Source organism: Bufo bufo, chromosome 3 (genome assembly GCF_905171765.1).
Source record: "Bufo bufo chromosome 3, aBufBuf1.1, whole genome shotgun sequence".
NCBI classification, from domain to species: domain Eukaryota; kingdom Metazoa; phylum Chordata; class Amphibia; order Anura; family Bufonidae; genus Bufo; species Bufo bufo.
The window spans coordinates 278,913,033-278,938,816 of record NC_053391.1 but is presented as its reverse complement, the minus strand read 5'-3'; the positions used below and the strand labels follow the sequence as shown (position 1 = coordinate 278,938,816).

The 25,784-nt window shown below is 43.5% G+C and overlaps 1 protein-coding gene across 1 annotated transcript in view; it reads left to right on the top strand.

Moving 5' to 3' along the window:
* The window catches only part of UHRF1BP1 (UHRF1 binding protein 1), a 944,367-nt gene that overhangs the window by 521,894 nt on the left and 396,689 nt on the right, over positions 1-25,784 (top strand). The window contains exons 9-10 of the mRNA XM_040424154.1: positions 9,463-9,609; positions 9,773-9,843. Of these exons, the coding sequence (XP_040280088.1) occupies positions 9,463-9,609; positions 9,773-9,843 (218 nt within the window). The remainder of the gene's footprint in view (positions 1-9,462; positions 9,610-9,772; positions 9,844-25,784) is intronic.

Here is a 25,784-nt window from a genome sequence, read left to right as displayed (position 1 = left end):
CGGAATCCCTTAGATAAAAAGGCTGACATCTTTTTAACCACTTCACATCCGGGCCATTTTCCCCTTCCTGACAGAGCCATTTTTTGCAAATCTGACGTGTCACTTTATGTGATAATAACTTTAAAACGCTTTTACTTATCCAGGCCATTCTGAGATTGTTTTTGCGTCACATAGTGGACTTCATGACAGTTGTAAAATTGAGTCAAAAAAATTCATTTTCCAAATTTCAATTTCTCTACTTTTATAATAGATAGTAATACCTCCAAAAATAGTTATTACTTTACATTCCCCATGTGTCTACTTCATGTTTGGATCATTTTGTGAATGTCATTTTATTTTTTGGGGACGTTAGAAGTTTAGAAGCAAATCTTGAAATTTTTTTGAAAATTTCCAAATCCCACTTTTTAAGGACCAGTTAAGGTCTGAAGTCACTTTGTGAAGCTTACATAATAGAAACCACTCAAAAATTACCCCATTCTAGAAACTACACCCCTCAAGGTATTCAAAACTGATTTTACAAATGTAGTTAACCCTTTAGGTGTTCCACAAGAGTTAATGGCAAATGGAGATAATATTTCATAAGTTTGATTTTTTGGCAAATTTTTCATTTTAATCAATTTTTTTTCAGTAACAAAGCAAGGATTAACAGCCAAACAAAATGCTATATTTATTGCCCCGATTCTGTAGTTTGCAGAAACACCCCATATGTGGCCGTAAACTACTGTACGAGCACACAGTACGGCATAGAGGGAAAGGTGCGCCGTATGGTTTTTGGAAGGCAGATTTTGCTGGACTGGTTTATTTACACCATGTCCCATTTGAAGCCCCCCTGATGCACCCCTAGAGTAGAAACTCCATAAAAGTGACCCCATCTATAAAACTTCACCCCTCAAGGTATTCAAAACTGATTTTACAAACTTTGTTAACGCTTTAGGTGTTGCACAAGAGTTATTGGCAAATGGAGATGGAAAATTTGCCCAAAAATTTAAATTCTCAAATTTCATTTTAATCCATTTTTTCCAGTAACAAAGCAAGGGTTAACAGCCAAACAAAATGCTATTTTTATTGCCCCGATTCTGTAGTTTGCAGAAACACCACGTAAGTGGCCGTAAACTACTGTACGAGCACACGGTAGGGCGTAAAGGGAAAGGTGCGCCGTGTGGTTTTTGGAAAGCAGATTTTGCTGGACTGGTTTATTTACACCATGTCCCATTTGAAGCCCCCCTGATGCACCCCTAGAGTAGAAACTCCATAAAAGTGACCCCATTTTGCAAACTACGGGATAAGGTGGCAGTTTTGTTGGGACTATTTTTAGGGTACATATGATTTTTTGTTTATCTATATTACATTTTTGTGAGGCAAGGTTACCAGAAATATAAATTCTGAAATTTCATCTCCATTTGCCAATAACTCTTGTGGAACACCTAAAGGGTTAACGACGTTACCTTGAGGGGTGTAGTTTCTTAGATGGTGTCGCTTTATGGAGTTTTTACTCTAGGGGTGCATCAGGGGGGCTTCAAATGGGACATGGTGCCCAAAAAAAAGGCCATCAAAATCTGCCTTCCAGAAACCATACGGCGTTCCTTTCCTTCTGTGCCCTGCCGTTTGGTCATACAGCAGTTTACGACCACATATGGGGTGTTTCTGTAAACTGCAGTATAAGAGTAATAAATATTAAGTTTTGTTTGGCTGTTAACCCTTGCTTTGTTATTGAAAAAAAAACTGATGAAAATTTGCCCAAAAATAGCTTTTTTGGCACCGTTTTTTTTTTTACCGTGTTCATCTGAGGGGTTGGGGGGGTATTTTTATATAGCAGATTCTTACGGACGCGGCGATACCTAATATGTCTACTTTTTTTAAATTTATTTATGTTTTACACTATATTATCTTTTTATAAGCAAAAAGAAACATTTTAGTATCTCCATAGTCTGAGTCCTTTTTTTTTTAGATGATTTTAGATGATTATCTTAGGGAGGGGCTCATTTTTTGCGGGATGAGAGGACAGTTTTATTGGCACTATTTTGGGGGCATATGACTTTTTGATCACTTCCTATTACAATTTTTGTGATGTAAGGTGACAAAAAAAAAACTTTTTTTTGCACCGTTTTTTTTTTTTTTTTTTTTCCGTGTTTATCTGAGGGGTTAAGGGGGGGTATTTTTATAGAGCAGATTCTTATGGACTGCCGATACCTAATATCTCAACTTTTTTTATTTTTTGGTGTTTTACACTATATTATCTTTTTAAAAACCAAAAAAAACATTTGAATATCTCCATAGTCTAAGAGTTATTTTTTTGGGTTGTTTTAAGCCAATTATCTTAGGGGCTAATTTTTTGCTGGATGAGAGGACGGTTTTATTGGCACTATTTTGGGGGTCATATGACTTTTTGTGATGTAAGGTGGCAAAAAAAAGGTTTTTTTTGCACCGTTTTTATTTTTTAACGTGTTCATCTGAGGGGTTAGGGGGGTATTGTTATAGAGCAGATTATTACGGACGATACCTAATATGTCTACTTTTTTTATTTATTTTAGTTTTACTAAATAATTTATATTTATTTTTTTTGTTTTAGTGTCTTAAGTCTGAGAACCAGTTTTTTATCCGATTGTCAGTGGCTAAATTGGGATATAAATTTTGTACTCCATGGAAGTGTGGTACTCCCTGAAGCAACCAATAATGCAGAGGTTCGGATGATCGGGGCATGTATCACTAAGTAGTGGTGTCCTTCCGTATCCCCCTCCTGTGACACACTCAGCACTTTTTTGGGGTCCGTCCCTTCTTTCCAGTATGGGGGACCACACCTGGAAAGTGTTGGCCAGGGACGATCCGGGCGCCTACAGTTCCTGAGGTACTCCGGCCTGCTCTTTCGTGGTCAGAAAAGATCAGGGCCTTGAGGACTGCCTGAAGGAATGTCTCTGTGTTGCCAGCGCTCCGGGACAGCACAAAAGAGTTGTACAAGGCAACCCCTACCAAGTAGTAGACCGCAACTTTTTTGTACCATGCCCAGGTTTTGTGCATGGCTTTATATGGCTATAGGACTTTATCAGAGAGATCAACTCCTACCATATACCGATTGTAGTCAACAATACAATCAGGGTTGAGGACCGTTGCCGCGGTACCACGCACAGGGACAGGGGTGATGCAGTTAACATGAATTGTGGACAGTACAAGGACATCCCTCTTGTCCTTATATCAGACCAGCAACAGGTTTCCAGTGGTAAGGGCACGGCTCTCACCCCTGGGGGATAGGTACCTGGAGGGGGTAGGTAGGGAGGCCGCGTTGATTTTTCCACACGGTCCCACAAGCGGACGTGGATCTGGCGGCGAGTGACTGGAACAAGGGGATACTAGTATAAAAGTTATCCACGTACAGGTGGTAACCCTTATCTAGCAGTGGGTGCATAAGGTCCCACACAAGTTTCCCGCTAACACCCAGAGTGGGGGGACATTCTGGGGGTTGAATACGGGAATCTCGCCCCTCGTACACACGAAACTTGTAAGTGTACCCTGAGGTACTCTCACAAAGTTTGTACAGCTTCACGCCATACCTCGCCTGCTTAGAGGGAACATACTGGCGGAAAAGGAGTCTCCCCTTGAACGCAATGAAAGACTCATCAACCGCGACCTCCCTTCCAGGTACATAGGCCTGTACAAATTTGGCCCCAAAGTGATCGATGACCGGCCTGATTTTGTACAGGCGGTCATAGGCAGGATAACCTTGGGGGGGACATGCTGCGTTATCTGAATAATGCAGGCATTTCCGGATGGCCTCAAACCGGGAGTGTGTCATGGTCGTATTGTAAAGTGGGGCCTGGTAGAGGATGTCCCCACTCCAGTAATGCCTGACACTAGGTTTCTTGACTAGGCCCATGTGCAGCACGAGGCCCCAAAATGTCCTCATCTCGGCTGCACTGACCAGAGTCCAGCCACCGGGCCTAGCCAAAAGGAGCCCGGGCGTTGAGCAACAAACTGTTGGGCGTACAGGTTTGTTTGCTCCACCATTAGATTTACAAAGTGGTCACTGAAAAAAAGACTAAAATAGTCATATTCAGTGAAGCCCACTGTGGAAATCTGGATTCCTGATTGGCTTACAAACTCAGGAATCACGGGCTCAAAACGCTCTGGGGTATACCAGACTTAACTGGTGGGCCGGAAAACTAGTACGAGCCCCAGAGCTGCTCGTACTAGGGTTGGCCACAGGGTCCCTAGCATGGTGGTCCCCTTGCTCCGCCTGGCGGCGTCTCCGCCGCCTTGGGGGCTCATCATCATCGCTAGATGATGAGGAGGACGCGGATGACAAAAGGAAAGTGGGGTCATCCTCATCCTCACTTGGACTCTCAGACTCGGAGGCAAGCTGGGCGTATGCCTCCTCGGCCGAGAACATCCGGCGGGCCATAGGGGAGTGCGTGTGTGCGTGCGTGTTAAACTTTATTTGGTGTGCGTGTGTGTGGGAGCACGGGTGTTCGCGAACGCACCCTAAACCTAAGAGACAAAAAAAAAAAAGACTAACTAAAAAAAGGGCAAAATAAAAAAAATTATTAAAAATTTTCTGATTAACCGTCCGAAGTTGATCAGTGTTGGGGTGTGCGATGCGCTAACAGTGGCCGGACGCTAAGAGTGCCTACCACAGTCAGCATACGCACCAAAAAAGTTGTGGGGAGGGCAGGGGGGCAAGCTGCAGCACCCCTGGGGGGTCTAGGGTCACACAGCTGTGCTGTGGACCCCAGACACCCGATTTAGGGTGATGCAATCAGTAACAGTTTTTTTTTTTTAACTTCCACTAACTTTCCCTGAATATCCCTGCCTAAGCTAACCTGTCCCTAGGCTTTTCCTAAAATACCTTGGTGGTGCTGGGGCACAGATGGGGTGCTGGCTGGAGATCGTGCAGCTCTGGATCGACGTGCAGCGCTCCTCTCTCCTCGGGCTCCCGGACACAAAAGGAGGAAGAGAGGAGCGCTGCGGTAATTTGAATGACCCGCCCGCCCCTGCAGCCAATCAGAGGCGATCCTGACAGGTGACGTCACCATCACCTCTTAGGATCTAAGGACGGTGATTGGTGGTGTATTATCACACCACCGATCACCATCCTGTTCCGGGTTATTGGGTCCCCAGAGACCCGAATAACCCTGAAACGCAGCAAACCGCAGGTCTGAATTGACCTGCGGTTTGCTGCGATCGCCTACACGGGGGGGTCACAGGACCACCCTCGCATTTAGCCAAGGTGCCTGCTCAATGATTTCAGCAGGCACCGGGTTCAGATCACTGCCCACCGAGCGGCGGTGATCAGAAATACATAGGACATACCGGTACGGCCTGTGTCCTTAAGGACCGGGAAATTAGGGCGGACTGGTACGCCCTATGTCCGGAACAGGTTAAACTTTGTGTCCCCCATAAGGTCATACAAGACCTTTGGGGGACATTTGACTTCATTATTTTATATAATTTTTTCACTATTGATTTCTCCTGTAACTGGGGCTGACATAGTAGACCCAGTTACAGTGGAAATACACTACCCAGAGAGGCTGTAGTGCACTATACTGTGCTGTACAGCCTCAGTGCAGGGTTGATTGAGGTCTGTGAAAGACCCGACAGCTCCTGCATTCTCCCGGGTGACTGCCGGTCTGGAGCAGGAAGCGCATAGCGCTTCCTGCTCTGTATACTAGAAGTAGGGAAGGTGTGTATTCTCCTCTATTTCTAGTCAAAAAGCCAAACGGGTCATTCAGATTAATTTAGAATCTTAAGCAACTGAGCAAGTCTTTAACTTACAAGATATTCTATATGGAAACAATAAAATCGACAATGAAGATACTGTTTCAGAGCTGCTGGATGGTGAATGTAGATTCTAGAGGATGCTTACTACCACATCCCAGTTAATTATATCAACAGATGCCAGTCCATGGGGATGGGGGGCTCACTCTTTGAGCAGCTTCTGGCAGGAAAGATGGGATCTAAAATCAAGGAGGGCCTCTTCCAATTAATAAGTAAGAAAGAAGTATAATCTTTTACTCAGACAACTCTACAACAGTGGCCTATGTGAATCAACAGGGGGGAACAAGAGTTCCCCATCTTCTATCACTAGCACAAGAGATCCTCCAGATAGCAGAAAACTCCTCCTTTCGGCTGTACATCTGAAGGGAGATCAGAATGTTATAGCCGACTTCTTGAGCCGTACCCAGATCAGGCAGCGGGAATTGTGCTTGAACGAGGAGGTTTTTGGACAGATTGTTAAAAAATAAGTATGTCCTATGACATATCTGTTCTCATCCAGGGCAAGCAGAAAAGTAAACAGGTTTTACTCCTTAAACTGCCTAGACAGACCCCTAGCAATGGATGCATGCTCTAGTTCAGGATTGGAACAGGGAGTTAGAATATGTCTCATCCCAAGAGTCCTAAGAAAAATTCAAGAAAACAGGGCATATGTAATTCTGGTAGCTCCCAATGGCCGAAGAGATCTTGGTACACAGCTTTAAAGAGGATCCCCCTGGATTCTGACAATAATACTTTTTCGGGGTCCTCTTTTTCATCCCAGCCCGGAGCTTCCTCAGCTGGTGGTGTGTTGAAAGAATAACTTGGTCAAGGAGAGGCCTGTCAGATAGGGTGGTTTCCACACTTACAACAAAAGTTGGTAACATGTAGAAAGTATCTTAAAGTGTGGAAAACCTAGACCCTACCTGTCTAGGGTATAGTCCAGACATTCCGGCCATTTTAGATTTTTATCCAGGCAGGCCTGGATAATAATCTAAAATCTTCCACCCTGATAGTCCAGATATCAGCCCTGAGCTATTTTTTGACACCAAATTAGAAGAACATCTTTGGGTTAAGAGGTTTTTAACGGCCACCTCTAGACTACTTCTGCCTGTTCGCCCATTAACTTCGCCTTGGGATCTTAATGCAGTCCTTTTCTGCCTTAACTCAATAACCTTTTGAACCAATCAACGCCATCTCTATTAAGTTGCTTACATTTAAAATAGCCTTTCTACTAGCTATCACTTAAGCTAGGAGGGTTTTGGAGTTACAGGCTATTTCGGCCTTCTCTCCTTATACTAAAATTTTGGAAGAAGTAATTATCAGACCAATTCCTTCATTTCAGCCCAAGATAGTCTTGGAATTTCATATGAGTCAGGATATAATCCTTCCATCGTTCTGCCCTAATCTAGCAAATCAGCAAGAAAAGAAGTATAATAGTCTTGATGTCAGGAGGTGTTAATTGCAGTATCTTGATTCCACAGCAGGCGGGAGAATAGACGAAAACCTTCTGTTACAATTTCAGGGCAAATCCAAAGGTCATAAAGCATCTACCAGTACGATTGCAAGATGGTTTAATAATGAAATATCTGTTTCTTACTCATCATTAAACTTGTCTCCCCCAACGGGGTTTATGGCTCATTCTACAAGGGTGAAATAGGTACCAGATAGGTTCCTCATTGTATTTTCATCCCTTCTGTACTTTGGTGACTGGCATGCCTCTAGAGGGTCGGTTATAATAATCACTGAGGTGTGGTGGGGGTGTGAACCTTTTTATCTCATCAGGTTTCTAGTCCTGGATGGGAGGTCCTAAGGGTGCTGTCATGGGTTTCAAGAAAAATAATTACCGGTAAGTATTTTTTGTTTTCCTGTGGACCAGGTGTGTGGGGGATAAATCATGCACATACAGTAGCAAAAGACAATTAATAATCCCTTTTAGGTCCCCACTCAGTGACTTACAGGTGATGTCTTTTCTGACTGGAGTTGTTCTCTTTCCATTTTTTCTCAGTCCTGCACAGATCACTCTGATGACTGAAAACACCTATTTAGTATTAATGCCTGCTTTTATGCCCCTACTTAGTAATCATCCCCTTTTAGACACCAAAAGATATAAAGCCCCACCCAAGAGGTAAATTTTGTACATATAATGCCCCCCAGTAGTGGCCTCTTCAAATAATACCCTCCAGTTGCAGCTTCTTTATGTATAGTGCCCCCTGTTGTGCCCTCTTCGCATATAATGTCCCCAGTAGTGCCCTCTTCATATATAATGCCCCCAGTAGTGCCCTCTTTACATATAATGCCCCCCAGTTGTGGCCTCTTTAAATATAATGCTTCTCCGTTAGTGGCCTCTTTAAACATGGTGTCCCCCAGTAGTGGTCTCTTTGCATATAGTGCATCCCTAGTAAATAATGCACCTGCCCCTCCCATGTAGTGCACCCAGAGGTGTTCACCAAAAAAAGAACAAAATACTCACCCCCGCTGTTCCAGCCTGCTGCCCCAGCTGCCTGCGTTACAGTTCAGCAGTCTCTAATGTCATCGCCAGGTCTGTGGTGGGGCAGAGGAGCCAGTAGTTCTCATCCTGGTGCTCCCCACAGACCAATACCAGATGATCCGAGGCCCGGTCGTTGGGGAACTCTGCCCTAGGGGACATGATCATCTGTTTGCTTCTCCCATAGACTGCAATGATTTAGGCTACTTTCTAAATACCGTCCTGCCGCTATTTCGCCGCTATTTTGACTATAATGGGGACGGCGGCGGAGCTCCGGCACAGCACGGCAGTGCACGGCGAGAGGCTGCCGGACTAAAAGTACTGCATGTCCGACTTTTTAGTCCGGCGGCCTCTCACCGCGAACTGCCGTGCTGCGCCGGAGCTCCGCCCCGTCCCTATTATAGTCAATGGGGACGGAGCAGCGGTCCGGTGGCACGGGGGAATAGCGGCAGGACGGATCCGACAGGGTGAACAGCTTGTCGGATCCGTCCTGCCGCTAGTGTGAAAGTAGCCTTATGTGAAAGTAGCCTTATGAACAGATATATGCCACTTTTGTGGTGCATATATGGCGCAGATTCTGTTGCACGCCATGTTGCGGCAGAATCTGTGACTTCTTCCCCGATGACACCAGGTCTACAAAAAGGGGGCGTTGGGTAGGCGGGGAAGTGTACGGGCCGGCAGGCCAGTCTCATTCATCAATTTCTATGCCTGGTTTATATGTAGAAAATACTCTAAATGTAATACAGCAAGGCAACTGTCTTACATTTGCGCAGGGGCTTATTTAGACCGCCATCTAAAACGTCGGTGTTGATAAATATGCCCCTGTGCTCCTATGGAGCCTTGCCACAGGTACTGTAGGTCTTTATGGGAAGCTGTTCAGGCCCGGGGCGTGCAGTGCTCCTGAGAAAAAATGCAATGACATCCGAGGGGTTGAAAGTCTATGATCAGCAATAATGTGTAAAACAGCAGGCACATAGGGACTGTGGAGTCCACTCAGCTACAGAGCGAACAACATCTTTAGTGGGTTAGATGAATGAATGGGTTAAATGAATGAAATACAGGCAATACTGGACCTTTTTCCACAAAATGATTTATCATTATTAATCTGCTCAGCTCCTCCTGCTCTATAACATGTTGAAATTATTTAAATGCTGCAGGTTTTATTTAAAGTTAAGTAGATATATAAATTAGCTAACTATCTACCGTATAATGGCATGTAATTTTTCTACTAGGGCAGAGCTGTGCCCATTGGAATCGTTATTCTCCTGCAATGAGCACTTGTGAACAGTGGACTCAAGATCTTGCAGAAGAAAGACAAGCTAAGGAAGAAATTAATATCAGTATGTTTGGAAAAATACCTTCATCTAAAAATGAGCAGCGTACCATTATTATAATGTTTCAGCATTCAATTTATTCTTGTTCACATTTTTTGGCCTCAAGCACCCAACCGTATGTATTTTGCAGTTCGCAAAACACAGATCTGCATGTGCATGAGGCACTTCTCTGTAATTTAATTTAGATTTCTTTCTTATATATGAACAGGCAGTACAAGAGAACCATCTCTCTGCTTTCGATCAGTACTCATTAGGATTGATGATATGCATATTCATCAGGTAGGAAAACAAGAAATTATCTTATTAAAACAATACACTGATAGTAGGATATATATGAGACTAGTGTGTTGCGTTCTAACATGACATTGAGAGCCTACATTTGGCTTGTACAACGGGACAAACTTCTGGTATATGCACCATTTACCCAACAGTGTCCAAAAGAGTGTTCTTCTAGCCTCTATTGGGATGGTATGTTGTGGTACTTTTTTTCGTGGGATTCTGTAGAACAGGCATCCTCAAACTGCGGCCCTCCAGCTGTTGTAAAACTACAGTTCCCACAATGCCCTGCTGTAGGCGGATACCTGTAGGCTGTTCGGGCATGCTGGGAGTTGTAGTTTTGCAACAGCTGGAGGGCCGCAGTTTGAGGATGCCTGCTGTAGAAGGTATGCTCATGACATGCAAAAAAAAAATACACCTTTGAATTGTATGGTTTTTGGTTCTTAAAAGGTCTAAAAATTTGGTAAATACAGCCTCAGATGAACAAAACACAACAGATTAACCCCTTGGCGACATTTGACATAATAGTACCTCACAGCGGGACGTGACTTTGTGCAAATTGACCTACTAGTACGTCATAATGATCGGGCAGGCACAGAATTCGCTCACAGCCGGGGCCCCTGCTTTATCCGCCAACTTCGCTGGCAGATTAGCCCCTTGTATGCCGCAATCGACGTTGACGGCGGCATATAGAAGGATCACAGAGGAAGGGGTCTCCCTCTTTCTTTCCATCGGCCCTGCTGCGTTGCGGTGACAGGGGGCCAATGGCAGCCATGACGACCCCAGGCTTCGCAAAGGCCTCGGGGTCTGCAATGTACGGAAGCCCTGTGAGACCCTACCCCCAGGCTAGGTCTCACAGGCACACTGTCAGTGTGAAACTCACAGTTTCGATGTAGTATGTATTGTACTACATTGAAACCGGGATCAGACCCTGAAATGTTAAAGTCCCCTGGGAAAAAAGTAAAAAAAAAAAAAAAAAACTTTTTTTTTTTTTGTTTACAGTAAAACAAAAAGTGACCCTTTCCCTTCATCAAGTGATTTTACATAAAAAAATGAAAAAAAATTATTAAAAATAGACATAATAGATATCATTGCGTCTAGAACAAGCGGCCCTATAAAAATAACACATGACCTACCCCCTCAGGTGAACGCGTAAAATAAATAAAAATGGTGTCAAAATTACCAACAAATGACTAACAAAAAAAGACAAAATATCTGGCAAGGCCGATGCACTGCGTATGATAAAAATAAGTATAGTTTTATTGGAAAATCATTAAAATAATTAAAACCACACAGGAAACGGGGGGCTCAAATGAAACCTCCCCCCCACAGCAAAATACATATAATGAATGTGGAGGCAAATCAATCAGATAAATACAATACAGTTGAAAAATATCATATAGATAAATATAGAGAGACTACCTTAGGCTGGGTTCACACGAGCGTGTCCGGATTAGGTCCGGATGCGTCCCGGTGTATTGCGGCAAACCCGCGCGAGTAGGAACGCAATTGCAGTCAGTTTTGACTGCGATTGCGTTCCGATGTTCAGTTTTTATCGGGTGGGTGCAATGTGTTTTGCACGCGCGTGATAAAAAACCGACTGTGGTACCCAGACCCGAACTTCTTCACAGAAGTTCAGGTTTGGGTTAGGTGTTGTGTAGATGTTATTATTTTCCCTTATAACATGGTTATAAGGGAAAATAATAGCATTCTGAATACAGTGGTGATGGACCATGTGATTGGAGCATGTGATCTGACGTCACCACAGGTCCTTTAGCCCACAGCTCATCATTAAAGAAGTAAAGAAGATACCGGCGTCTACGCGATCAAGAGGAGAAGGTGAGTTAAAGGGCTTCTGTCAGCCCACTAAACCGTTTTTTTTGTTTTGTTTACTAATAATCCCTACACTGCGAGCTCTGCATACATAAGTTAAATAATCATTTTGGTTCAGTAGAATTTGATAAAAAGCTATTTTTAAAATATGCAAATTACCTTGCTACCAGCAAGTAGGGCGGCTACTTGCTGGTAGCAGCCGCATCCTCCGATCCTAATGACGCCCCCTCCGCATTGTTTTTGGACAGGGCCAGGGAACGGAATCGTTCTCTGCTGGCCCTGCCTGTTAGCATTTAAAATCTGGCGCCTGCGCCACGGCGGTACCTATCTTCAATCTGCGCAGGCGCACTGAGAGGCGGCCGCTCGCTCCTCAATGCGCCTGCGCCGGGTGTAGATGTGACGTCATCGGAGCAGGCGCATTGAGGATGGAGCGGCCGAGCGAGTGGCCGCCTCTCAGTGCGCCTGCGCAGATTAAAGATAGGTACGGCCGCGGTGCAGGCGCCAGATTTTGAATGCTAACAGGCAGGGCCAGCAGAGAACGATTCCGTTCCCTGGCCCTGTCAATCACAATGCAGAGGGGGCGTCATTAGGATCGGAGGATGCGGCTGCTACCAGCAAGTAGCCGCCCTACTTGCTGGTAGCAAGGTAATTTACATATTTTAAAAATAGCTTTTTATCAAATTCTACTGAACCAAAATGATTATTTAACTTATGTATGCAGAGCTCGCAGTATAGGGATTATTAGTAAAAAAAAAAAAAAACGGTTTAGTGGGCTGACAGAAGCCCTTTAATTATTTTATTTTTTTTAACCCTCAATTGATCACCTACTAAGCATTCTGTTTTCAGAATGCTATTATTTTACCTTATAACCATGTTATAAGGGAAAATAATACAGTGAATAGACTGTCACCTAGCAACCATGCGTGAAAATCGCACCGCATCCGCACTTGCTTGCGGATGCTTGCGATTTTCACGCAACCCCATTCACTTCTATGGGGCCTGCGTTGCGTGAAAAACGCAGAATATAGAGCATGCTATGATTTTCACGCACAAGTGATGCATGAAAATCACCGCTCATCTGAACAGCCCTATTGAAATAAATGGGTCGGGATTCAGTGCGGGTGCAATACGTTCACCTACCGTATTGCACCCACGCAGAAATCTCGCCCGTGTGAACGCAGCCTAAGGCCTCTTTCACACTAGCGTGACAGATTGGCTCTGGGTGTGTTCAGTGAAACTTGCACCATTTTGCAAGCAAGTTCAGTCAGTTTTTTCCACGCGTTTGCAATGCGTTTTGATGCGTTTTTCATGCGCGTGATAAAAAACTGAAGGTTTACAAACAACATCTCTTAACAACTATTAGTGAAAAACGTATTGCATCCGCACTTGCTTGCGGATGCAATGCGTTTTTCACTGAGGCCCCATCACTTCTATGGGGCCAGGGCTACATGAAAAATGCAGAATATAGAACATGCTGCGTTTTTTCACGCAACGCACACAGACCCATTGAAATGAATGAGTCAGGATTCAGTGCTGGTGCTATGCGTTCACGTCACGCATTGCACGCGCGCGGAAAACTCGCTCGTGTGAAAGGGGACTTATCCAATGAACATGGAAATATACAAGGATTAAAAAAAGAAAATACAAGGATTAATAAAAGAAAAATAAGAGCGGTCCGTGGTAACCCGGCCGGGATTCCTGCTGACAGCAGGAGCGCACGGCGTCATTGGTTGCTATGACGCCGTGCGCTTCATGCCACCGCTGCTGTACAGTAATACACTCGTATGATCTATACGAGTATATTACTGTACAGCAGCGGCGGCATGAAGCGCACGGCGTCATAGCAACCAATGACGCCGTGCGCTCCTGCTGTCAGCAGGAATCCCAGCCGGGTTACCACGGACCGCTCTTGGCCGCGGAACATGGCCGTGTGCATGAGGCCTAAAAGTAAGGCCTCATGCACACGAACGTATTTTGTTTCCGTCATTCCGTGTCAGTCAGTTCCGTTTTTTTTACGGATAGGTAAAAAATGCGGACAGCACACCGTGTGCTATCCGCATCCATATGTCCGTTCCGTAGCCCTGCAAAAAAAATATAACATGTCCTATTCTTGTCCATGTTGTGGACAAGAATAGGCATTATTACAATGGATCCGCAGAATTTGCAGACCGCAGAACACATACGGTTGTGTGCATGTAGCCTAAGGCAAAGACCTCCTTGAGTATGCTGTGCGGCTAAACCCCATGCTTATCGCTGTTACATATTATACAGCTTCATCAGGGGTATCTGCTGTAAGAACATGGCTGTCTTTTCTCCTTGGCATTGTGTTAATACACGTCTGAGTACTCTAGACCAGCATACTGCTAAAACTTGTGCTTTTATAGAGATTGTCACACTTGGTGGTAATCAATTAGTGGCATTTGATTAGCAGCTCCTTAAAAACATAAAACTGTGGCAAAATTGCATTTTTTTCTCAATTCCACCCATTTGTAATTTTTTTCCAGCTCCCCACTACATCATATGAAAAATTTAATAGTGCCATCAGTACAACTTGTCCCGCAAAAAACAAGCCCGCATAAGGATATATAAATGGAAAAATAAAAAAGTAATGGCTCTGGGAAGGCAGGGAGTGAAAAACGAAAACGCAAGAACGGAAAATTGCAAGGATTAAAAACTACAAAATGTCCCACAAAAACTATTAAATAAAAATCAGGTCCAAATCAGGCTGGTCACTGAGGGGTTAATGTGAGGCACATGTTTTTTAACATAATGTACCACCTCGCACATGCGGGCCAGCATTCAATAAGTGCGCCTAACTCATCACCTACTGCAAGCAAACACATAAAAAAGGCCCCAGCTTGATTCTGGACCTCCCGCCCAGGTCACTACTGATGATATGGATCTCAAAAATCTTTTATTTGATTTTCCCTCTTCTGACCAAGCGTCCTTAGAGATGTTTGGTAAAGCTGTGATGAACTACTAATATGCAGTGGGTTGCGACTAGTGTCACTTCCACTATAGATGAAGTGGGTTTGAGGGTTGATCACATTGAATCATAATGAGCTTATAGATGCCCATTATTCCTTGGAAGATGAGGCAGCGAGTCTGAAATCTAAGATGGCAGACATAGAGGATAGGAGCAGAAGGAATAACTTAAAATTCAGGGGAATATCTGAATAATTTGTGCAGGCTTTAGAGCTTCTGAGCTATCTTCAAGAGCTCATATAGCAATGTTACCTGATGTTGAACCTCATGATCTGATTATAGAGTGGGCACACCAGCTTTCGAAGCTAAAGCATAACCATAAATCCTTACCTAGAGATGTCATAGCTAGAATACATTTTTTCCATGTTAAAGATTCCCTAATCCCTTCTATCGGCTTCTCGGAAACTCAAAGTGCTACGTGTTCCTTTCCAGAAAATACAAATCTATTCTTATCTATCACAAGCTACCTTGTGAGCTAGGAAGCAATTTATGCATGTCACCTCTTCTCTAAGTAGATCATAAATTCTTATCAGTGGGGTTTTCCTCTCAAGCTGTTAATTCTCAAGGATGACAATTTGCACGTTCATAAGAAACCAGAAGAGGGCGCACTTGTAATGGAATGTATCGTTAGAAGAATTTTCAAATCCAACAAGCTACAGGAGTCCTGCCAGGATTCCACTGGAGTGAACCATCATGGATAAAGGTACCTTGAGGGAGCTCTCCCTTCAGAATCTGTATCAAACATTATGCGTATCGCATATGGATATCGCAGAAACTTTTAGTTATTTTTATGCCAAGCTTTATAGTTTACAATCCGATCCTTCAGTCTATTTTTGAAAACTGGTTGCAGCAACACAACTTCTTGAAGCAACTTCTTTTTGAGAAGATTTTTTCCTTGATTCAGAGACAAAAACAGTAAGACAGTGTTGAAATAAATATATAAAAGTCAGGCAGATTATGGCACAAGAGGTAGATGAAAGTGTGAAGCAGCAGTGGAAAAAAGGCAGTGCTTGGTTTAAAGGGGTATTCTCATCTTGCTACTTCATTCTCAATTGCTGCCAGCTATGCTGTTCACTTCCTGGTTTCCTGCAGCTAAGGCTGGGCGGGCTTAGGCAGTTTGAGTAAAGGCCGGCCACACCTCCTTATGACATCACACTGAGAGCTGAGTCCTGCATGCTAGTTCATGTGAAAAGTATGACTCATCAGTCTGGCAGCCTGCAGTGTCTGTAAGGCCCCTCCCCCATGCTGGGGAATCATCAGAGAGCCATGTGAAGTGAGCTCAGTGTACAGTAACACCTGGCTGTTCTGCAGTTTTACACATAAAATCTCTGTCTGATGTTTTACAAACCCATTCTGTGCATCAAAAACTATAATTCCATATTATACATTAGCCCAAAAGCTTGACCAACCCCCACCCACCAGCACTGATGCAGATTTGTTTGACAAAGCGCGATCTTAGCGCGAAACGGCTGTTGCCTGACCTTGCTGCAATTGTGACCCGCATCCGCTGTGTTTTAACCTGTAATACAGCTACGATTTGTGAAGATTCGGTGAGTGCCGCTGTTTCCTTCTACTTATTTATGTGATTATTGGTCTGCTAGCTCTGGCAGAGCACCACCTATTTCACTGCATGTTTGCTGGAAGAGAAGTGTTGCTGACATTTGGACCGCGTTCAGTAGTGACGGCTGTGATTTCTCCTTCTTGTGAATTAAAATTTTCTGCAGTGTACCGCAGTCCATAGACATCAATGTGTTTCACACATTACGTCATTGATAACTTAATATACATAACATATGACCTCATGCATACATAATTCATTCCCGTGGGTTGTCTAATCCTCTCCAATTTTAGTACCCATCTCCATTTTTCTTTCCAAAATCACCTACTTCAGTTTCAATTGACAACTACATTTACCTTTGCCAAAAGCTCCATCACTGATGTTAAATATTACCACTTTCTAAAGGTAACATTACATCTTGACCCTTTTAATCGACTACTTAAAGGGGATGTCTCAACTCCCTCTTTGTTCAATTCTCTGCTAGTCCCTGGGCACCGTTTTACAGCTGGAGGGGCGGAGCCTCTTTCCTTGACTGATTGCACAGGCCTGCACGCTCCCGTGGTCCCAAGACTGCAACTTCATTACTGTGCTAGCCTCGGCACAGCAGACCTGTTGCCCTGAAGCTTTCATAAGATGAAAGCAGGCATCTGTATTACAGGTCCAGGGCTATTTATGCAAGCTCCGAACCTGTAATACTTTATTCTCTAGTGGCATAGCTGTGTAGAACAGCTCTAAGGCTGTAGCGCATGCCCTGGAGCTGTTCTGTAGGAGGAAGCGGTCAAGTGCAGGAGCTAAGGCACGAAGAAATACGAGGTGGCTGGGGATAGGAGATAATGCGCACGTGTTGGCCCATATGTGCAATCGCTCCCGTGATTCCCAGGCCACCAGAAAACCCGGCTGTCTTGCTTGTAGTACGTAAGCACGGCCACCGCTACTTCATTGCAGTGGTGGCCGTAACCTGTACAGACGAGCATTGTATAAAAGCATGGAAAATAGAAGGTGATGATACCACAAGAATTATTGGAAACTGATATAGACTTAAAATAATATTATACACATAATAAATGGGACATAATGAGGTGAGACAACCCCTTTAAGGACCTCTATTTTATTAGCCAAAGTACATAAGGATTATTCACTATCCAAGGTATTTCCTCTTTGCTAAACTCCATTCTGAGGTGAGAACACAAGATGTCTGCCTAAGACAACATGGCTGACCATCAAATCTAATCCTGATTCTGCAACAAACCCCCTTTTTGTACTTTTCAGTTCTTTCAAAAGTACAAACTTCAAAGAATTCATCCACAGCCTCTTCCCCATAATTTTGGTTCTTAAACCCTGAATTATATTATTACCATGCTCTCATATTCTCATAAACTGCCTTTTCTATCTTTCTCAAAAAGAAATGTTTAAATATAGCCTACTGTGTAATTGGAGACATTCTCTTATGTGGGATAATTCTTTTATCAATTTCCTAATCTTACACAGAACCTATATAATTAGCTGAGAAACTGCATCAGAAAGGGACTTGACTATGCCATGAGGTCCTATAAAATTGCTCCTTACCACATAAAACTGAAAATATCTTTAAAATGTTCCTGTCATCTGATAACTCTGGCATTTTCATTATTGGGAGTCCTAATCCATAAATTATCATAAACTAACCCCATGTGTAACTGATTAAAGAGAAGATAAACCTTAGGCCTAGTTCACACAAACGTTTTTTTTGCGAGTGCATGGGCCGTTTTTTGTGTTCCGTATACGGTCCGTATACGGAACCATTCATTTCAATGGTTCCGCATTAAAAACGGAATGTGCTCCGTAAGCATTCCGTTTCCGTATTTTCGTTTTTCCGTTCCATACAAATATAGAGCTTGTCCTATATTTGGACGTAAATCACGGGTCGTGGCTCCATTAAAGTCAATGGGTCCGCAAAAAAAACGGAATGCATATGGAACACATCCGTATGTCATCCGTTTTTTGCAAATCACTAATTTAGAAATGCTAGGCCCAGCCTTCTTTAGCCATGTGTTGTGTGTTTACAAACTTTGCCAAGAGCACATGTGCAGGTGCTGAAACCGGCCCCAGCCTGTCTGCCTTGCAAGATACCAGCATATCAACATGGATGTTGAAAAGTTGATCTTGCTGATCCAGGAACGTCCCCTGCTTTGGGACACTCGAACAGAGGAATATCACGACCGCATCTGCAAGGAGCGGGCATGGGACGAGGTGACACGTGACATGTTGCCGAGAGAGTGGGAGAAGGCCAGTTCCTCCAAACGGTGAAAATTAGGTATGAGAACCCATGTTGATGTGTTTTATGTATAAAATGCCTATAATGTAATTGTTACTTGTCAAGCAATGGTGTATATTGGAGTATATTAGAGAAGCAGGTAAATCAGTATCTGTTTATTTTAATGGTCACCATGAGGATGTTGTGTACCACTTGTTTTTTCAATGTGAAAGTGCTCAGCACTATATATTGTTTGATTATTCATCAGCCATGGCCACCGGTGGCTCACCTGCTTTTGTAAAACATCAATTATAATCATGGCTTGCTGCAGTCTGATATATATTTTATGTGTGGACATGCTTAGAGGTATACATTTTAAACTGCTTTATAGCTTCATATTGTGTATCCCTGTAATGTCAAAATATCAAGTCTGAATAATGTTTAAAGGCCTGTTATGATTACCGGGTTACAACAACCCTGCTATCTCGCAGTGGTGGCCATGCTTGCATATTATTCCAAAATGTTCCACACTCTCTGTTGGCTGGGATCACTGAAGCTGGGTTAGTTCATCTTTTTTTTGTGTACTGGTCAAGCGCAGTCCATGTGGATGGATTAGATAATATTTACAACAATAGAAACAAGAAGTTGGTGAAGTGATGTGAACATAAGGTTATTCAGCCTAGGAAGATAGAAAATCTCCTGTATATGGTATACAAAATTAAGTATTTGCTGGTTTTAATGTAGTAGTAACCATATTTGGTGATGTGATTTTATACGTATGATGACATTTTTTAAGTTAGAATTGTTGTTATGTTATATTTCTACAGTCCAATGCTTAAAGACTCGCTGGCAGTCGTGCCGGGATCAGTTCCGCCGGGAACGAGTCCAGGCCATAGGGAAAAGTGGCGATGGAGGCGTCCGAAAGAAGCCCTATATTTATACCCGGCAGTTGGGTTTCTTAAAACCAGTGCTGGACCTTAGGCTGTGAGTATGAAATGTATAGATTATTTTTAATGTTATCTTTATAGCCTAGTATACAACTAGGGCTGGAGTGCACAAGCCAGGTACATGTTATAATATCTTGTGGGAATATGCTGGCCTTCTCACCACAATGATTGCTAAAGTATTCCAGCTACCATTGTTTATCCTGATATGACCTGCACAAATGGCTGACATTATAAACAGGTGAGGATAGCGATAAGGGACAACCATCTGTGCAGGTCTATATTACATAATAAGGATCTCCGAACGCCTTTTCATATTGATTAGCTATCCTGATAATCAATATGTGACACGTCTACTGGACCCATGTCATCCAGTGTGGTTTATGAAATGTGGCTTATATGTTCATACAATGTATATATACAGTACAGACCAAAAGTTTGGACACACCTTCTCATTCAAAGAGTTTTCTTTATTTTCATGACCATGAAAATTGTAGATTCACACTGAAGGCATCAAAACTATGAATTAACACATGTGGAATTATATACATAACAAACAGGTGTGAAACAACTGAAAATATGTAATATTCTAGGTTCTTCAAAGTAGCCACCTTTTGCTTTGATTACTGCTTTGCACACTCTTGGCATTCTCTTGATGAGCTTCAAGAGGTAGTTCCCTGAAATGGTTTTCACTTCACAGGTGTGCCCTGTCAGGTTTAATAAGTGGGATTTCTTGCCTTATAAATGGGGTTGGGACCATCAGTGGCGTTGAGGAGAAGTCAGGTGGATACACAGCTGATAGTCCTACTGAATAGACTGTTAGAATTTGTATTATGGCAAGAAAAAAGCAGCTAAGTAAAGAAAAACGAGTGGCCATCATTACTTTAAGAAATGAAGGTCAGTCAGTCAGCCGAAAAATTGGGAAAACTTTGAAAGTAAGGGCTATTTGACCATGAAGGAGAGTGATGGGGTGCTGCGCCAGATGACCTGGCCTCCACAGTCACCGGACCTGAAACCAATCGAGATGGTTTGGGGTGAGCTAGACCGCAGAGTGAAGGCAAAAGGGCCAACAAGTGCTAAGCATCTCTGGGAACTCCTTCAAGACTGTTGGAAGACCATTTCAGGGGACTACCTCTTGAAGCTCATCAAGAGAATGCCAAGAGTGTGCAAAGCAGTAATCAAAGCAAAAGGTGGCTACTTGAAGAACCTAGAATATGACATATTTTCAGTTGTTTCACACTTGTTTGTTATGTATATAATTCCACATGTGTTAATTCATAGTTTTGATGCCTTCATAGTCATGAAAATAAAGAAAACTCTTTGAATGAGAAGGTGTGTCCAAACTTTTGGTCTATACTGTATATATACCAATGTTATTTACATTACTCTCTCACTCCACAGCACCGTTGACAGCCTGGAAGAGCAGAGGGGCCATGAGTCGACCACCAGTGAGGAGGAGCGTGTGGCTGCTCCCCAGGATTCCCCTTCTCTGGCCACTGAAGAGCGACAACTATCGCAACAGTTGGATCTGACAGAGAGGGAGGAGTCCTCTGCTGTGGAGGTTGGGGCTGAGGTTCAGTCAAGCCCCAAACCTTTATTAAGGAGACCATCACGGCGGAGAAGGGTCGCACCACAGCCTCCCAAACCTGCCTTAAATACTCGAGCCATTGTAGAAAGTCAGGTGCTCGAGTATTTAAGGCAGAGAAGGGCTGAGGGCAAAGAAGAGCGAATGCTCAGTGGCCTAGCGGCACTTATAGAACCATTGTCTGCCGAAAAGCAAGACATTTTTGTTTCGGTAATGGCTACTGTAGCCAACATTTTAAAAAGCCCTATGGACCCAGTGGAGCTATTGCGGGCCATCCATAATGTCCATTGTCGTGCTTTAACAATAAGCAGTGGCACACCAGCCCAACCTGGGCCCAGTATGTTTTACCAGCATCCCATCCAACCAACATATTCCCAGCCCCTATTTTCGCAAGAACCAGATTTTGGCCCTCGCCCCCCTTGTCCTGTACCAAGGATGAGATACCCACCACCCCCTAATGTGGCTGGCCCTAGCACACAGGGCCCTTTTATGCGGGAATTAACCCAAATTTAATTTGTATGTTATGTCTTATTATGTTTTTTATTGCTGAATATTAAGCACTTTTATTTTTTTACCTGGGAAATGTTTAGCCTTTTATTTGCAAACCATCAACATTTTTACGGTATACAACATTACATGTATTATTTACATCACTACACTCCAAACGTCATACACATCTTTTTATTGGGGAATCATTACAACTCGGGCTGGCAATATACGTAAAGTCAACGCTGCTCAACCTTCCGCCATCCAGCTGTATAAAAATTACAACTCCAAGCATGCCCTAAGAGCTCTAGAATATCAACCCAGACTGGGAATTGTTGTTTGTATACAGTTGCAGGGACACAGGATGGCCAGACCAGCTAAACCCAAAAAAAACATATTCAACATCTATTGGAAACATGTTGTATGTGCTTGAATAATCTCCGAATCCCGGACCTTGGACAGCATCTTGAAGTCTTCTGCATGCCTATGGAAAAACGACAAGTTTGGAATAAGTATTGCAACATATGGGTGCGTATGCAATCATAACATAGGACCGATTTAGTTATGGTTTTTACAAGGTATTAGAGGGTTGTTGTAGACAATCAAATATAAGATTTCTGTAGTCATGAAAATGGCCTAATTTACCAATTTCAACGACACTAATGTTATTTGACAATTCATACAATATAACCCCAGCCCACAAGCCCACGTCAAGGGTCCTTCTTTGTCTTGTGATTCCCTACACTATCAACATATAACCCCACCACCAAAAAAACTTAAAAAAACTATGAAAATAAAGCTACTAGGATTACCAGAGTTCAGATTAATATACACTCTGCCATGAACTACGCCCATCTGCCACGGCACTTCTCCCTCAGGACTTGAAAAATATTCTTCATAGAGGGCCCGAACTTCAAGGGCTGCAGTTCCAGGTCGTCCGTGAAGGGTCTGGTCCGATCCTCCTGATGAAGAAGATGTACCAGATTCCAATTCATCAACTTCTGAGGGACCATCATTAATCCTGACAAAGTTATGCAGGATCACACACGCTTGAATAGCCCGGGTGGCATTCTCCGGTGCCATCTGTAAGGATGACAGGAATACTCTCCACTTCTGTGTGAGTATTTCAAACGCACACTCAACATACCGACGAGCTCTACTCAGCCGATAGTTGAAGATACAGTTAAACCAACCTATAAGAAAAACTCAAACTGGGTGTATGAAATACACTGGGGTCTAGTATAATATACGAAACCAACCAACAAAACAAACCAATAACCCCATAAGAATGAGAGAACACACATATAAAATATATGTAATTGATTGACACAATCAAATGACATAAAATATGACATAAGGCACAAAGGTAAACGAGGGTGGGACGCCCCATGTGACGGGATCATGAACAACCACCCTCACATATACCCAACTAACAAGGAAAGGGGTCAAAGCCCTGGGTATAAAGCCACATAAATTTGGGAAAGCTGTAAGTTCACCCAAAGTAACATATAGACATATGTATGCTAAATGCAAGTAAAAAGTAAATATGGTCACACATAGCAGACTTGCCCACCCAGGATAGCATAGATGTTCGTTGTCTTTTTATCATGTATTTACTGTTGTTATGTGTTTCATAGTACATCTGATTGCTGCGATTGTGTGTGGTCCTTTTGGAGATTTGTGAGCTTCGGGCCTAGTGGAGAACAACTCTCTATGGAACAATGGACATCTATCAATACCATAATATCCATCTTATAATGTGGGCTGTTGCTGCCAGTGCCTGGCACCCCTAGTTGGTTGATTTGGGCTGCCAGGGTTGCCATGCTCTTAAGCACATTTTACTGCCTTTTATATCCCTCTAGCCTTTTCAAGGACTATTTATAGCCATTTTAATGCAAAAAAGTGCAAATTTTAGCGCCCTAAATTGAAAAAAATCTTATTTTCAATTTCCGGGTGACATTTTACCATTTTTGGCGTATACAAACCCCTGCTGTTCCTGGGTGACAGGGGCCTAAATCTCTGAAAAATCCTCTGTTCTATTGCTGGGTGACATGAACCCCCTTTTGCCGTGAATGAACCCCTGCTGTGCCTAGGTGACAGGGGCTTAAATCTCTCAAAATCCTCTGTTCTATTGCTGGGTGACATGAACCCCCTTTTGCTGTGAATGAACCCCTGCATTGCCTGGGTGACAGGGGCCTAAATCTCTTAAAATCCTCTGTTCTATTGCTTAGTGACAAGAACCCACTTTTGCCGTGAATGAACCCCTGCTGTGCCTGGTGACAGGGGCCTAAATCTCTCAAAATCCTCTGTTCTATTGCTGGGTGACATGAACCCCCTTTTGCTGTGAATGAACCCCTGCATTGCCTGGGTGACAGGGGCCTAAATCTCTTAAAATCCTCTGTTCTATTGCTTAGTGACAAGAACCCACTTTTGCCGTGAATGAACCCCTGCTGTGCCTGGTGACAGGGGCCTAAATCTCTCAAAATCCTCTGTTCTATTGCTTGGTGACATGAACCACCTTTTGCCATGAATGAACCCCTACTGTGCCTGGGTGACAGGGGCCTAAATCTCTCAAAATCATCTGTTCTATTGCTGGGTGACAAAATCCCCCTTTTGCCGTGAATGAACCCCTGCTGTGCCTGGGTGACATGGGCCTCGTTCTCTCAAAATCCTCTGTTCTATTGCTGGGTGACATGAACCCCCTTTTGCCGTGAATGAACCCCTGCTCTGCATTGCTGACAGGGAACTATATTTAGTGAAAACATCTGTTACTGATCGGAAGATGCGCGACTACAAGCGCAGGCTGATGATGGCATTCCCACCTGACAGCGGGGGCACAGTGGAAGCACAAGGCGAAGGCAGAGGAGGAGGAAGAGGTCGCCAACGCAGCTGGGGCACTGCCAGCACCTAAGAAGGCAGGGTTAGCATGGCCAAAATGTGGAAAAGCTTTGTCAGCCTTGGAGGTGCTGACCTGCCCTGCAGCCAGTGTATAGTGTGAACGTGTGTTTAGCATGGCAGAGAGCATTATCACAGGCCGCAGCCAATGTGGACAAGCTTCCGTTTATTAAAATGAACCAGGCATGGATCCCACAGGACTTGTCCGTACCTTGTGCAGAATAGACATTTATACCAGCCTCAACCATCCATTCTTGTACTCAAGTGCACTTATTCTTTGTTTTATTTTGTTATATGTCCCAATATTTTGGGGGATACCCCAATTTAAAAATAAAAAATAACACAAATCAGTGGCTTCTACCTACACCGCCACATCAACCTACACCGTCACATCCACCCATCCATCGCCTCCTCAACCTCCTACTCCTAGATCCAGATTGTTATTTTAAATTTTTCTGTATTTTATGTTATTTTAAGTCCTTTCCCTATCCACATTTGTTTGCAGAACAGTTGCCATGCTCTTAAGCACATTTTGATGCCATTTTAGTGCCCAAACGTTCGGTTCCCCATTGACTTCAATGATCCCCATCCTTGTCTAATATATATATATATATATATATATATATATACAGTGATACCTCGGTTCACGAACTTAATTCTTGAACTGACTCTGGTCGCGAACCGAATTGGTCGCGAACCGAGGCACATTTTCCCATAGGGTTCAATGTAAATCCGGTTAATCCGTGCTGACCTTTTTTTGGGGGGTTTTGAAGCACAAAAATATGAAACAAATTACAATACACATTAGTACAGTATAGTAATGTATAAAGAGAGGACACTAACCTTGCTTGAGATGACTTCTGGCATGGAGGAAGGCAGGTGGGAGGCAGTTATTGTTTGGAGGGAGAGTCCCCCTCCATAAGGACATCAGGGGGATCTCCTTCAGGGGTTTCCTCTCTCCTTTTTCTCCTAGCTGCAGGCTCAGTTTTTCTGAAAAATCTGTCCAATGTCACTTGTCTCTTCCTGCGCTGCATAACCCTCCGGAAATGAGAGACCACATTATCATTTCTCTCCACGGTCTTCCTACAGGAAGTCACGACCATGTGACAGCCTGGAAATAGCATTAAAATGGCCGCGGCTCCTGTTCGTGAACCGAGGCGGAGTTCGTGAACCGGAGCATATTTTTATGAACTTTTCTGTTCGTGAACCGAGTTGTTCGTGAACAGAAGCGTTCGTGAACCGAGGTATCACTGTATATAGAGAGAGAGAGAGAGAGATGTGTGACCCATTGTATGATGTATATAGTGATGTGTGACACCCCTACACTGTATACAGTATATAAAAGATATGAGATTCTGTATGTAGAGATGTGTAACCCCCCCACTGTATGCTGTATATAGAGATGTGTAACCCCTGTACACTGTA